The 14,485-nt window shown below is 35.9% G+C and overlaps 2 protein-coding genes across 2 annotated transcripts in view; one reads left to right on the plus strand and one right to left on the minus strand.

The window, feature by feature from the left end:
• Nucleotides 1-3,908, minus strand: part of pik3r4 (phosphoinositide-3-kinase, regulatory subunit 4) — a 30,964-nt gene extending 27,056 nt beyond the window's left edge. The window contains exons 1-3 of the mRNA XM_073872314.1: nucleotides 3,670-3,908; nucleotides 291-1,056; nucleotides 70-203 (exon numbers count right to left, since the gene is read on the minus strand). Coding sequence (XP_073728415.1) covers nucleotides 70-203; nucleotides 291-1,008 — 852 coding nt within the window. The 5' untranslated portion in view covers nucleotides 1,009-1,056; nucleotides 3,670-3,908. The remainder of the gene's footprint in view (nucleotides 1-69; nucleotides 204-290; nucleotides 1,057-3,669) is intronic.
• A 96-nt stretch (nucleotides 3,909-4,004) lies between these two features.
• Nucleotides 4,005-12,449, plus strand: decr1 (2,4-dienoyl CoA reductase 1, mitochondrial). The gene is made up of 10 exons (XM_073872315.1): nucleotides 4,005-4,173; nucleotides 4,568-4,775; nucleotides 4,898-4,955; nucleotides 5,042-5,128; nucleotides 5,244-5,391; nucleotides 7,583-7,682; nucleotides 11,055-11,127; nucleotides 11,261-11,407; nucleotides 11,724-11,786; nucleotides 11,875-12,449. The coding sequence occupies exons 1-10, from the start codon at nucleotides 4,107-4,109 to the stop codon at nucleotides 11,932-11,934; spliced, it is 1,011 nt and encodes a 336-aa protein (XP_073728416.1). The 5' UTR covers nucleotides 4,005-4,106; the 3' UTR covers nucleotides 11,935-12,449.
• The last annotated feature ends 2,036 nt before the right edge of the window (nucleotides 12,450-14,485 follow it).

Raw genomic sequence — 14,485 nt, forward strand, 5'->3', positions numbered from 1 at the left:
GATTTGATATGTTTGTATCAGGTGAAAAGAACATTAAACATTTCTAAAAGTGATTAACAGAAATTATACCAGTTCTCTTATACTATGATCTTCAATTTTCATCAGCACTTGTTCGGTTTGGAAATGTCCTTTACGGTAAGCCAGCAACTGTGAGAGATCGAAGAGTGGAACTCCTTCTGTAAAAAGTTCTGCAATCACACATCCTAGAAAATAAAATAAAAAATTATAAAGTAAAGTCTTTGCAAAGTATGTCAGATTATATTTCACAACTTTCACAGAAACACTTATACCAGCTGAGAAGATGTCCATTGCCTGCTTGAGCTCTCCTCTTGTCCTTTGGCTATTGCTGGAGAGATCCACAAGTGGAGTTGTCTGATCACTTTCTGTGGCAAATATGCTGCCATCCACAAATCTCTCGGGAGCAATGTAGCACGTTCTTCTCCTGGACGTGTCGAAGAAATAGTTAAAATCTGCAGGGTTGTCCTCAGGCAAGTATGTGGGTTTAAAACTAGCAAAGTCCGTTAGCAGCACCCAGTTCCAGCTTGTTACCATCACATTCTCAGTTTTAATGTCGCCATGGCGCACACCAGATTTATGGGCCTGTTCCACAGCGTTAAGGATCTGGAAGGCAATCCACTTCTTCTCCACATTGTTCATGAAGGGACGCGTACTGATTCGGTCGTACAAATTATCACGGACGTACTGTCGAAAGAGAATGGCTGCTTTCTCTGTGAGCGTGGCTTTTTGAAAAGGGAGACAGTTTTGACAAGAGTGCAATCTGATTTTCAGCTCCTCCAACTCCTGCTTGTAGCTGGTTAAGGGCAGCGAGGGATCCTGGATCGCAAAGACCTTAACCACCACCAGACCCTCTCTATGTTTGGCTCGGGCCACTTTGAAAAACCGTGTACTTCCCAGACTTTTGTCATACTCATAATCATGGATGTCCGAGAAGTAACTGTCCACTGAGAGTATCTGTGATGGAGCAATTCCAGCTAGCTGATTCCCCATCTCACTGGAGGAGAGATGGTCGTCCCAAAGGAAAATCTCTACCTATAACTGATAGATTAGATACAGACAGATGGATACTTGTTCAGCACCATACATTTAGGATTCTTGTACTAATATAAATAAAACGTTATATTCTTCAGATGACTAGTAGACAGACAGACATACTCGAATACATTAGATAGACAGACAAATGTACTATAGATAGACACATAGATAGATAGATATATTTATATATAATGTAGACAGACAGATAGACAGACAGAAAAAGAAACAGACAGACAGACAGGCATGCTAATGTACATACTGTAGATAGACAGACAGACGTTCAAACAGACAGAAAGACAGACAGACAGACAGACAGACATACATACTGTAGACAGACAGACAGACAGGCGTACTGATGTACATACTTTAGACACACAGACATACAAACAGACAGACAGACAGGCGTACAAACAAACAAACAAACAGACAGACAGACAGGCGTACTAATGTACATACTGTAGATAGATAGAAAGACATACTATAGATAGATCCTGTACTGTAGACAGACAGACAGACAGACAGACAGACAGATAAATAGACATACCGTAGACAGACAGACAGGCGTACTGATGTACATACTCTAGACAGACAGACAGACAGACATACAAACAAACAAACAAACAAACAAACAAACAAACAAATAAACAGACAGACAGACAGACAGACAGGCGTACTGGTGTACACATACTTTAGATAGATAGACAGACAGACATACTATAGATATATCCTGTACTGTAGATAGATAGATAGACAGACATACTGTAGACAGACAGACAGATAGGTAGACATACTGTAGACAGACAGACAGGCGTACTGATATACATACTCTAGACAGACAGACGTACAAACAAACAGACAGACAGACAGACAGACAGACAGACAGACAGACAGACAGACATACAAACAAACAGGCGTACTAATGTACATACTGTAAGTATATAGATAGACAGACATACTATAGACAGATCCTGTACTGTAGATAGACAGACAGACAGACAGACAGACAGACAGGCGTACTGATGTACATACTCTAGACAGACAGACAGACAGACAGACATACATACAAACAAACAAACAAACAAACAGACAGACAGACAGACAGACAGACAGACAGGCGTACTAATGTACACATACTTTAGATAAATAGACAGACAGACATACTATAGATATATCATGTACTGTAGATAGATAGATAGACAGACAGACAGACATACTGTAGACAGACAGACAGATAGGTAGACATACTGTAGACAGACAGACAGGCGTACTGATATACATACTCTAGACAGACAGACGTACAAACAAACAGACAGACAGACAGACAGACAGACATACAAACAAACAGGCGTACTAATGTACATACTGTAAGTATATAGATAGACAGACATACTATAGACAGATCCTGTACTGTAGATAGACAGACAGACAGACAGACAGACAGGCGTACTGATGTACATACTCTAGACAGACAGACATACATACAAACAAACAGACAGACAGACAGACAAACAGACAGACAGGTGTACTAATACTTTAGATAGATAGACAGACATACTATAGATATATCCTGTACTGTAGACAGACAGACAAACAGATAAATAGACATACTGTAGACAGACAGACAGGCGTACTGATGTACATACAGACACACAGACGTACAAACAAACAAACAGACAGACAGACAGACATACAACAAACAGGCGTACTAATGTACATACTGTAGGTAGATAGATAGACAGACATACTATAGATATATCCTGTACTGTAGATCAGATAGACAGACAGACAGATATATGGACATACTGTAGACAGAGATACTGTACTGTAGATAGACAGATAGATAGATAGATCTGTAGACAGACAGACAAACATACTGTAGACAGACATACATACATACATACAAACAAACAAACAAACAAACAGGCATACTGTAGACAGAGAGACAGACAGACAGACAGGCGTACTAACGTACATACTGTAATGTAGATAAACAGACAGGCATTAGACAGACAAACAGACAGACAGACAGACGTGCTTATGTACCTAGCCTACAGTAGACAGAGAGACAGACAGACAGACAGACAGACAGACAGACAGACAGACAGACAATATACTGACAGACAGACTTTAGATACTGTAGATTGTAGATAAGCAGATAGATAGATAGATAGATAGATAGATAGATAGATAGATAGATAGATAGATAGATAGATAGATAGATAGATAGATAGATAGATAGATAGATAGATAGATAGATAGATAGATAGATAGAATACCTACCTACATACATACATACATACATTCTGCACGTTATTAGCCCCTTGTATTTTTTTACAATTGTTGTATAGCTACAAAATGTATAAATATTCTTTACATTTTCATTGAGTAAGGAATAGCAATGTTAGTAACTGCACACAAAAAATACGTTGTAAATAGTCTGTGTCATATGACTGTCATGAGATATGAACTGATGCATCATATCTGTTAATAACAACTAAAACTCAGAACAACTGGGTCGTTGCTTTTCTCACTAAAGATAACCTACCAATGACTCACATAATGTGTCAAGCACGCTTAACGTTACAGCGCTTACATAAATACAAACATGTTGTTTACCTGATGTTTAGACCCAGCGCGCTGTCAAATAACAAACTGGTTAGCAATTCATTTCTATAACCGTACTTAAATACACACTTTACATTTTGACCAAGTAAAGCCTAGCGACACTAGCAAAAATGATACAGTATATTTACAGGAAAACGCAGATCCGTTTGTTGTCATGTATCAGCAGTAAAATAGAAGCGTCAGATTGTGGCCTCATTGGCTGATCTAGGACCTGTTAGTCGCTCGATAGCAACACGCTATTGGAGGAATACGGTACCATGGCTGATTCTAGATCCGCGCGGCGAACATGAAACCGGAAATAACTTCCGGGAGTTGGGACTTTTTCTGTAGAGTCATTTAATTGAAACGTATTGATTCTGGCTTCACTACATTTTTGCAAGGTTGCGTTTAAAATTTACACTCTTTAAAAACGCGATTCTTTTGACACCATGGTGTTTTTAAAAGGACTTGTTTTGTTAAATAAATTGTTGACCCCGACTAAGTCTGTCACAACGGCACGGGTAGAGAAATCTTTTATTATTTTGCACTTTTACAAAATTTTGTGCGTGCATTTTAAAAATAACTTATGTCATAAAATGCAGACAATCAATGTTTTTGACGATTATATAAGGTGGTGGGTGCTATTAATTTTGTAGTTAAAAATGTTTTAATATACAGCTATAGAATATACAAATGGGAAATGGATGTATATATCAAAATATGGATGTGGGATAATATGATTTACATGTGACACCTTATATATAGTTGCTTATAATACTGCAAAATGTTTTGAATATGTAACTTACACAGTAAATGCTTTACAGTGTAAAAGTCTTAATGACCTTTGACCTAGTTCCTAACTATTCTTGATTTCTGAAAATCTAATAATAATCCTTGTTTGCTTTTCATTCACGGTTATTTGGAAATGGGACAAACACTTTATATCAAAGCAGTTCCTCCTCTCAAGCTGGATTCTTCCCAGCTTCAGAAGGTGTTATGCTTCCCCCAGGAGCTTTCAAAAACAAAGTGGCCTTTATTACTGGTGGAGGCACAGGACTCGGGCGAGGCATTGCCTCCAATCTCTCTGCACTGGGAGCACAGTGTGTGATAGCCAGCAGGTTAGTAGATGGATAATTGTGAGTTGCTTTCAATAAAAGTATCTGCTAAATAAATAAATGTAAATGTATACAGGTAACACCTACAGCTTTGTGTTTGTTATTGTTCATTTTTCTGATTTCAGAAAACTTGATGTTTTGAAGAAAACTGCTGATGAAATCTCACAACAGACGGGAAACAAGGTACCTTTTTATTATAGAAGTTGAAAAACTATGTAGAAACAGTTATTATCTTCCTATTTTAACTATGATAAATGTGTTTGTGTCAGGTTCATGCTATCCAGTGTGACGTGAGAGATCCTGCTTCAGTGACGTCTGCTGTTAACCAGCTCATCAGTGATGTCGGTCTACCTGATGTAGGTTCAAGTCTCCCACAGTAAAGATCTCTGATTCTCCAAACACATCTCTTAGATCTGCTTTGCACCTGCAGCTTTTAGTGGGAGTCCCTCATCTTTGCTTTACGTCCCACAGGTGGTAATAAACAATGCTGCTGGAAACTTTATATGCCCTTCAGAAAACCTCTCACCAAATGCTTGGAGAACCATCACAGACATCGTCCTTAACGGCACAGCTTATGTCACACTGGAGGTTGGGAAGCATCTCATCAAAGCTGAGAAAGGTAAATATATTTATAGTAGTTGTAGAAAAATAATTTAACCAAATTTAGTATTTCTGCATTATCCCCATAATTTCATTACATTTACATTACAGTATGCATTTGGCAGATGCTTTTGTCCAAAGCAACTGCATTCAAAGTATACATATTATCAGTATTTATGTGTAAACCCGTAAATGCTGCCAAAGCAATGCTCTACACAAATTTTTGGATGTGTTCATTATTAGTCATTGCCACTAGAGGACAGTAAGTACACTGGAGTAGATGTTAAATGGAATCCACAGTATTTCTGTGTTATGTGAATTATTCTGTAAGCTACATTATGATTCATTTTTTAACATGTGGTAATTGCTAATGAAATTACATTTAATGAGATTGCCTGTGGCTTATTGGACATGTCACGTGTTATACCTTTTTGAATCTACACAAAAAGTAATTACCAGAACTACCACAAAGGATGTAATTCATTATATTGGATTTTGTTACCAACATTTTTAAAGAACACTGTGGCTTTAACCCTCATAAGCCCAGATTTTCCTGTTTACACTAAGGGTCCTTGCGGGTCAAAATGACCCCAGAAATTGATAGATTGATTACAAAAAATATATGCATTGATAATGATACAAATAATATATAATTTTTGTTTACTTCCCATCTATACATTAATGCTGTGTTTTGGGAGATATGAAGTACTTTTGTACCTTTTTACCACTAAATTCCTCAACTACACCATTATCTTGCATGTAAAATATCGATTTTATGAAAAATTCACATAAATTGTTATTTAAATTTGATTTAAATTGTTTCTAAATATTGATCTAGATGTTATGTGTTGAATTCTGCCATTTGCTTGTTAAAAAAAAACATAAAAGACTTACAGTTTAGAAAATAAAACATTTTGACCAGCAGAGGGCCATAGAGACCCATTTATTTCACTGGATGGGCCAACTGCTCACATCACCACTTTGGTGATACATTTTGTGAATATAGAAACATTAGAAAGAACATTAAAAATAAATATTATTTCAAATAGATTTTTTTGTAATTTGTGTGTGTGCGTGCGTGCGCATGGGTTTGCAAATGTGGTTTACGGGGACGTGAATAGTGTATAATGACATGTTAACTATGCTATAACTATGGTTTACAGGGACACAGGAAGTGTCCCCATGAACTGAAACGCTAAAAAACATACTAAATGGTAGTTTTTCATAGATTAAAGACTGGCAACAGGTTTTTGTGACATTGGGGTTAGGGGAATAGAATATAACAGTTTGTACAGTATAAAATGCATTGCGTCTATTGAAATGTCCCCGTAAACCGTGTATGCCTGACTGTGTGTGTGTGTGTGTGTGCGTGTTTGTTTGTGTGTGAATTTGTCTTTGTGTGTGTGTGTGTGTGTGTGTGTGTGTGTGTGTGTGTGTGTGTGTGTGTGTGTGTGTGTGTGTGTGTGTGTGTGTGTATATGTGTGCGCGTGTGTGTGAACATTAGAGCCCATCACCTTACATCTTTGTTTTGCATCTGTGGTTGTTTTTTTGCCAAATTCTATAAAAAAGACCCTGTGTGTGTGTGTGCGTGCGTGCGTGCATGTCTTTTCTATATTGCATTTGTGCTCTTGTACCCGGCTTTTTTGCTTTAAATTTTCTGATTTATTCTGGATGCATTGATTTTTTTGACAAATAATAAAAAAAAATATTTTTTACCTTTCCCATTCATTTTTAATTGGGGTCATTTTGACCCCCAAGGACCTCTTTTTAAAAAAAAAAAAACTGCACATCTTCAGAACACCCGAATCAAGCCCAGTTTTTTATATGAATATTGACAGATAATGTGGAAAATGATCAAAATCTTATTCCACTGAGATTAAGGGAAAGGGAACCATTTTTTTTAACTAAAGAAAAGTGGCTTGGGGGTCATTTTGAGGGACTGATAAGGGTAAACCTCTTTAACCTTAGTTCAAAACCCAGTCTCCTTATGTGATTGTAGTACAGTAATGAACATAGTAATTACAAAATGTTTAAATATCCTGTTACATGCAAGATGCATATCTGCATAATATGACTCTTTGGAGACAATGTAATTTAAATGTAAAGTTAAATGGACTACTTACAGTAAGAGTTTTATACACAGTTTCATGATCTTCATGTCATAGATTGTACAAGCATTGAAAACTCAGAATCTTGTTGTAATTTTAAAGGTGCTGCGTTTTTGGCCATCACCACAATCTATGCCGAGAGCGGCTCTGGGTTCGTCGTTCCAAGCGCTGCTGCTAAATCTGGAGTGGAAACCCTGTGCAAGTATGGACTCTATTAAACAAAATTTCAGGTGCCAGTCACATGGCAGGCTGTGGCCTCATTTGAGGCGAATGTCAAATGTCCTTCTAATCTGTTCCCAAAGGCCTGCATACATTTACATAATAAAGGCGCCGATATGTTTCATTAACATTTTAATTCTGAAATGTGGTTTTTGATCTTTACCCCTTAATGGGGTTGGATCATCACGGTTGAGTCATCACGGTACACAATATTCTGAGAGTAACAAAAGGGAAGAACAACAGCATGCTGTTTATCCAGTAGCTCTTCTCTATTTACATGTTTAATTAGTTTAATAACAAAATGTCCATTGAATATTATTTGTGACTTTGCCTTTGAAATTCAGACTGAAGTATCATTACTAATTATGAGGTTAGGAGCACCAACGTTTTATGTCAGTTGGTTTCACATTTATTTCAATCAGTGAGACGGCCTTACAGAATGTTCTTTATATTGTGTAGGATACATTTACGTAGCTTGTTTTTTTTACAGATTGGTTAACACATATACAAATTACATTGTATATTTAAAAATAATATGTGAACACAGTATATAGAGTAGGGGTGTTGGGGGCACAAACTAACGCCGGGTTAATTGTAACGCAGCTACTTTACATATTTACAGTATATAGGGCTGAGCAATCTGGGCTTTTGGTCTTTTTCCTCTTACTGTCAGAAGATGATCTCCTGTGAATTAGTGAAAAGTTTTTATGTGTTTTAGGTAAGATTTTGAACAAAAACTGTTTTGGAGGCATAAAAGTAATTTCTTCATCTTATGTTTTTTTCGATTTCTGAGTTAAGTGTGTAAGTCACCAAATCCAACTTTATTATTTTGATCAATGTCTTGTTTTTACATAAAATATAACACCATTTTGAAACATGTCAAAAACTCGTAGTAACTAATGGCTGGGATTGAAAACGTTTTTACACAGCAGGGTTAGTTGTAACACAGTTTTACAACTAACCTCCAGTGTACAATGATAACAAAATGAAAACAATGTAAATACTATTCATCAAAATGATAACTGTTAATAAAATATCATAGGAAATAACTCACAATTATCTTTTTTTTTTGTCGTAATTGTGCAGCCCTTTTAAAAAATCTATTTATATGCATTGATGCATAATACAAGGATGGTTAGATGAAGGACCATGGATGGATTAATGTGTGGATATCTATCTTTTATAGGCAGATACACTCACCTAAAGGATTATTAGGAACACCTGTTCAATTCCCCATTAATGTAATGGTGTGGCGGTGTTTTCTTGGCACACTTTAGGCCCCTTAGTGCCAATTGGGCATCGTTTAAATGCCACGGCCTACCTGAGCATTGTTTCTGACCATGTCCATCCCTTTATGACCACCATGTACCCATCCTCTGATGGCTACTTTCAGCAGGATAATGCACCATGTCACAAAGCTCGAATCATTTTAAATTGGTTTCTTGAACATGATAATAAGTTCACTGTACTAAAATGGCCCCAACAGTCACCAGATCTCAACCCAATAGAGCATCTTTGGGATGTGGTGGAACGGGAGCTTCGTGCCCTGGATGTGCATCCCACAAATCTCCATTAACTGCAAGATGCTATCCTATCAATATAAGCCAACATTTCAAAAGAATGCTTTCAGCACCTTGTTGAATCAATGCCACATAGAATTAAGGCAGTTCTGAAGGCGAAAGGGGGTCAAACACAGTATTAGTATGGTGTTACTAATAATCCTTTAGGTGTGTGTATATAAACAATATACACATTTAGTATATAGACAGAATTTTATTGAATTATTTGTGTTAAAACTACATTTTCGAGCATGTGTTACGACAAACCCTCTGTTTGTTACAATGAACCCCACCTATTGGGTAAGTTGAAACGTTTGCACTCCTGTCACTTTTGGTGTAATTGTACGATAACAATAGGTCCCACAAACAAACTTTAAGTGTTCATTTGTAGAAGAGATGTGTGTGTTGACTGTGTAAAAAATGATTAACCTAACTTAAATATTTTTTGAATGATAGAGCCAAAGTAAAAAAGCGTTGGGTTATGCCCCGCTCTCCCCTACACGGGTGATTCTCATGAAAACTTGGTTTTAAAAATGTCAAGCATGAAAATGTAAAAATTGCTTAAATTTACTTTTTTTCCCACCAGACATTGAAAAACAAAGTCTGGAGTAAATGGGAACATTAATTTAAAAACTTTTACTTATCATTTAACACTTTTTGCAACATAATTTAAAAAATTAGTCCTAAAAAATCTCATTACCGCAACAGTCAGAAAACATCAACACTGACATATTTTCAAAATGACATGACAAACCTGAAAGAACATAATTTTGAGATTCTGCACATGCATTTAAAATCAAAGTATTATGCTTCTATTAATTAAATTAACATTTAATAAGCATCTGTTGCGGTAATGATAATCAAAATGTCGTGTAAGCATTCTGACAAGACAATATTTCAAATTAACTGTAAAAAAATTATCTTACCTGGTAGCCATCTTGAAGTAACTGGTCCATGTGCTTGGTCACTCAAAATCAAACTTTATTAAAATTCTGTTTGTGTGCTTAAACTGTTCTCAAAAAGTGTTGCGGAGGATGAGAACATCAGGCATGGACACATCATTTTCCTATTTTTTCTTCATTATTATTATACATGAATATTCAGTAAATATTTTTTCTGTCATCTAAAGTAGTCTAGCAAAACATCCATTTATTTTTTTTCTTAATATTTTTGTGTTCATTTGATTAAATTACAACATAACGCATGTTCAAACACAGCCGGACACATTGCGGTAATGAGAATTTCAGCAGAAAATGAGATAAAATATAAATTCTTATGTTGAAATCACACATTGTGCAAGGTAGAACACAGTATTGTGTTAATTCTGATGCTTTTTAATGTTACTATATTACACATTTTAAAGCTAAAATCATTAGTGCCGTGGTGTTTCAATGGTTTCGTGAGAATCACCCACACATTGAATGCTTGTAATTGGCCAAAGGTATTACTTATGGTTGTGATCTTTTTTAGTTATTAACCTCTTTGAAAATATAGTGGAACAAAGGTAATTTTTAATCTCATTTGTAATTGCACTGAAAGTCAGACTTTTTGGTTTTGCTTATAAGATGACCACAGCTTCCATCTAACCATTATTGCTATTGCTTCCCCTGTGTGATAAACTTAATGAAACAGTCAGTCTCAGGGAGATATCGCCACTTGAAGTGATGATATCTGATAAACAGAATGACCAGATGTCCCCGGAAAACATGTGACACGTTTCAAGTCCGTGCAAGTGTGACTGCTCTGATATATTGAATCATTTGTCTATTCTCAGACTGGTTTTCTCGTGCCCACAGGTCTCTGGCGGCAGAATGGGGCAGATATGGTATGCGATTTAACGTTATTCAACCCGGACCGATCAAAACCAAGGTATATGTGAATTTGAGTTAAACCGATGTTAGGGACTGGTTCACTGAAATCATGGTTGGTCTTGAATTTGACCGTTTGTATTCAAAAAACACATCTTTGTATGACAATGTCTGAAATGAAAATCTTTCTGTAGGGTGCGTTTAGCAGACTGGACCCCACAGGCATGTTCGAGAAGTCTATGATCAATAGAATACCCGCCGGTCGTCTGGGCACTCCGGGAGAGATTGCCAACCTGGCTGCCTACCTCTGCAGTGATTACGCCAGCTGGGTGTCAGGCGCGGTGAGTTCAGTGACCTTGCGTCTCTCCGGGCAAAAGCTCAAAAGCCATCTTCTCCCACAGGGCTTCTCTTTTTACAGCCAAATAAAGACAGAGCCAAGGGCAGACCCTCTTTCTTTGTGTTTATTTCTGTGATGGGTAACAGAGGGAATTTGAGGGGGACTAGAAAAAACAGCTCTCTGAAGATCGATGTGATATTATACAGTCTAGTGCATTACTGTAATGGCCCTATAGTTATAAAGTTAAGGATCCTTGACAGAGCAGCTAATGATGTGTTTTTACAACATTTCCAGCTTTAATGACTTCCTTGTTTTTACAGATCATCAGAATGGATGGCGGTGAATACGTCAATATGGCTGGCGAGTTCAATGATCTGAAGAAGGTGATTTTTAACTCGATCCATCAAATGTATTGAACAGGAGTAATGATTACTTTATTTATTATGTGTTTACCTTGATTTTATTCGGCAGGTCACAAAAGAGCAGTGGGCTATGATGGAGGCAATGATCAGGAGTACAAAAGGATCATAAACCAAAAATCATGCATGGTAAAAATTGGCAGTCCTGATGTTTGTTTTCTATTGTATACACAAAATGTTGAATATGTTGATATTGTTGAACCAGCATTTCAAGCAAGCAAACTTTCAAACGTTTATACTGTAGATAAAGTCATATCATGATCTGCCCTGCCGCATGTGAATGTCCATCCTCTGAAACGTTTTTAAAGATCAATGATCAATTTAATGCAGTATTTGCACACTGAAACATTAGTTGACTATGTCTGTAACTAATTTAGTTTTCATGACCGATTTGCATTCATTTTCTGTGGTAAAGGCTAGTTCTCACTGCCCAAATGCTGACAAACTTGGTGGATGGTAAAGTAACTTTAACAATTAAGTTAACATTCTTTAGGCTGTTGGCATATAAGTTACATTTTTAATGCACATGCTACCTTTTTATTTGAATATGTCACCTATTCAATGAGTGTTGCAAGTGTTAAAACAATGTTCAGCAGTTTTCTGATAAAAAGGTTAAGTAAAAATGTAGCCTACAGTGTGCTGTATATTCTTCTTGCAGATTAATATGCAAATTAACATATCTTGCATAATAATATTTTTATCTATCTATCTAGTTAGTAACGGTTTCACAAAACATAAAATCATTAGACTAAGGAAAATATAAAAAATTGGTCATTTTAATAACGTAGTGATATTGGAGTAAAAAAAATCAAAAGTTTAGTTTCATGTGCTCATGTGAAACTTTCATGTGCAGAATTTTTTTTAAGTTTAGCTTCACGTGAGCACGCGAAACCGAACTTCTGCACATGAAAGTTTCACGTGAGCACATGAAAGTTTCACGTGAGCACATGAAAGTTTCACGTGAGCACATGGAACTAAACTTTGTTTAATTTTTGCTCCATGTCCCCTTAGGGGCTCCGTAAATTTGTCATTAAAATGTCATTAAGTGTTAATACTCTGTCATAAAGTTTTGTAACAGCGTCATGAATATTTTTCTTGACCTCAACTACAGTGGTACATATATAATGTGTTATTAAAATGTCATTGGGTGTTGATACTCTGTCATATAGTTTTATAACAGCATCATGAATATTTTTCTTGACCTCAACTACAGTGATACATATGAAGAGTTTGGTTCCAAAACGCAATAAATCCATTTTGACAAATTTCGGTAAAAACGTGTTTTCTATACCAAGAAAGTGACAAGATGAAAACCACTATTTTCTGTTACAAACTTTCACATAGCATCTTTAGGTTATAAAAACATAAAAAATTCAAATCCATAACTTGATTTTCAAAGATTTATTATAAAAACGGATTATTTTTTCCACAAAATGCAATAAATCCATGACAAGTTTTTATTAAAAATGCTATAAATCTATTGAATCAATCGCCTATATAAATGTGCATTCATCTTTGCCATGTTATATTCATTTAGTTGACTAGTTGTACACACTAATTAAAAACATAAACATTAATGTCATTAATCAAAACACTTACTTTGTGATATTAAGAAGTCATCGGTTAAACTTGACGTCGTCGCTTAACGTTTTTCAAAGCGATCAGCTGTAAAATGTTTTGGTCCTGCTCGATTTTCGTTGACTTTGAGTAAAATTATGGAAAGTTTTTCATAAGATCCCCTGGGGTCAATGTGTTATCATGACAGTAACTTGATGCTGTCGGCCCGGCCAAACAAGCACCGGTCTCCCGAGTTCCTTTGCGTAAATTATTAGATGTTGATGGCTTACGTTTCTTTCCCGTCACAGAAAACTATCACAGGTTTATCAATGCTATCAAAGTATTATTTTGTTTTTGTTTGTTTGGTGATCACGAAGTACATAGTAGATGAGGAAAACTAGGATTCCGTGTACTCAACGCGCCGCCATTCTTTGTTTACATTGCGTGAGGTGCGCTGTAATCTGTGGAGGAGTGGATTATGGCATTCTGTAGAAAAGGGGGAGTGGCATTTATTGCATTTTGGGAAAAAAGGGAGAAAAGATGACAGAATAACACTGCGGAAATTGGATTTTGCATAAAATTAAGAATTTACTTTATAATACTGACCTGATATAATACTGATTCTGGCAGTAACTCATTTTTTTCATAAATGGCGTTTGTTGCGTTTTGAAACCAAACTCTTCATATATAATGTGTTATTGGAATGTCATTAAGTGTTAATACTCTGTTAAATAGTTTTATAACAATATCATGAATATTCTTCAGTTCATAATGTTTTTTTTTTTAAGTTTTTCTCCATGTGTTTCACAAATAAAATCAATAATTCAATAATAATTAAGATTGATAAAATTATACTTTATTGCATTTGGAGACAGATTCACCTAAAATTAAATGAAAACAGTACAATGATGGGTTAAGCCATGTAGCGTTGGGTCCATATTGCTGCAAAGTTAATTACATTAAATTAAATTGATAAAAAAAAAATTCTTCTATGTCAGAAAATTTCAGAACCCTCTGTGTGAGGAAGAACAAGTTCTGTTAGTTGTCAGTTTTTTATGTATTGTGCACATACATAAAGTTAAGTATAATATTTTGACGTGTCTGTT

This window comes from Misgurnus anguillicaudatus, chromosome 10 (genome assembly GCF_027580225.2).
Source record: "Misgurnus anguillicaudatus chromosome 10, ASM2758022v2, whole genome shotgun sequence".
NCBI lineage: Eukaryota > Metazoa > Chordata > Actinopteri > Cypriniformes > Cobitidae > Misgurnus > Misgurnus anguillicaudatus.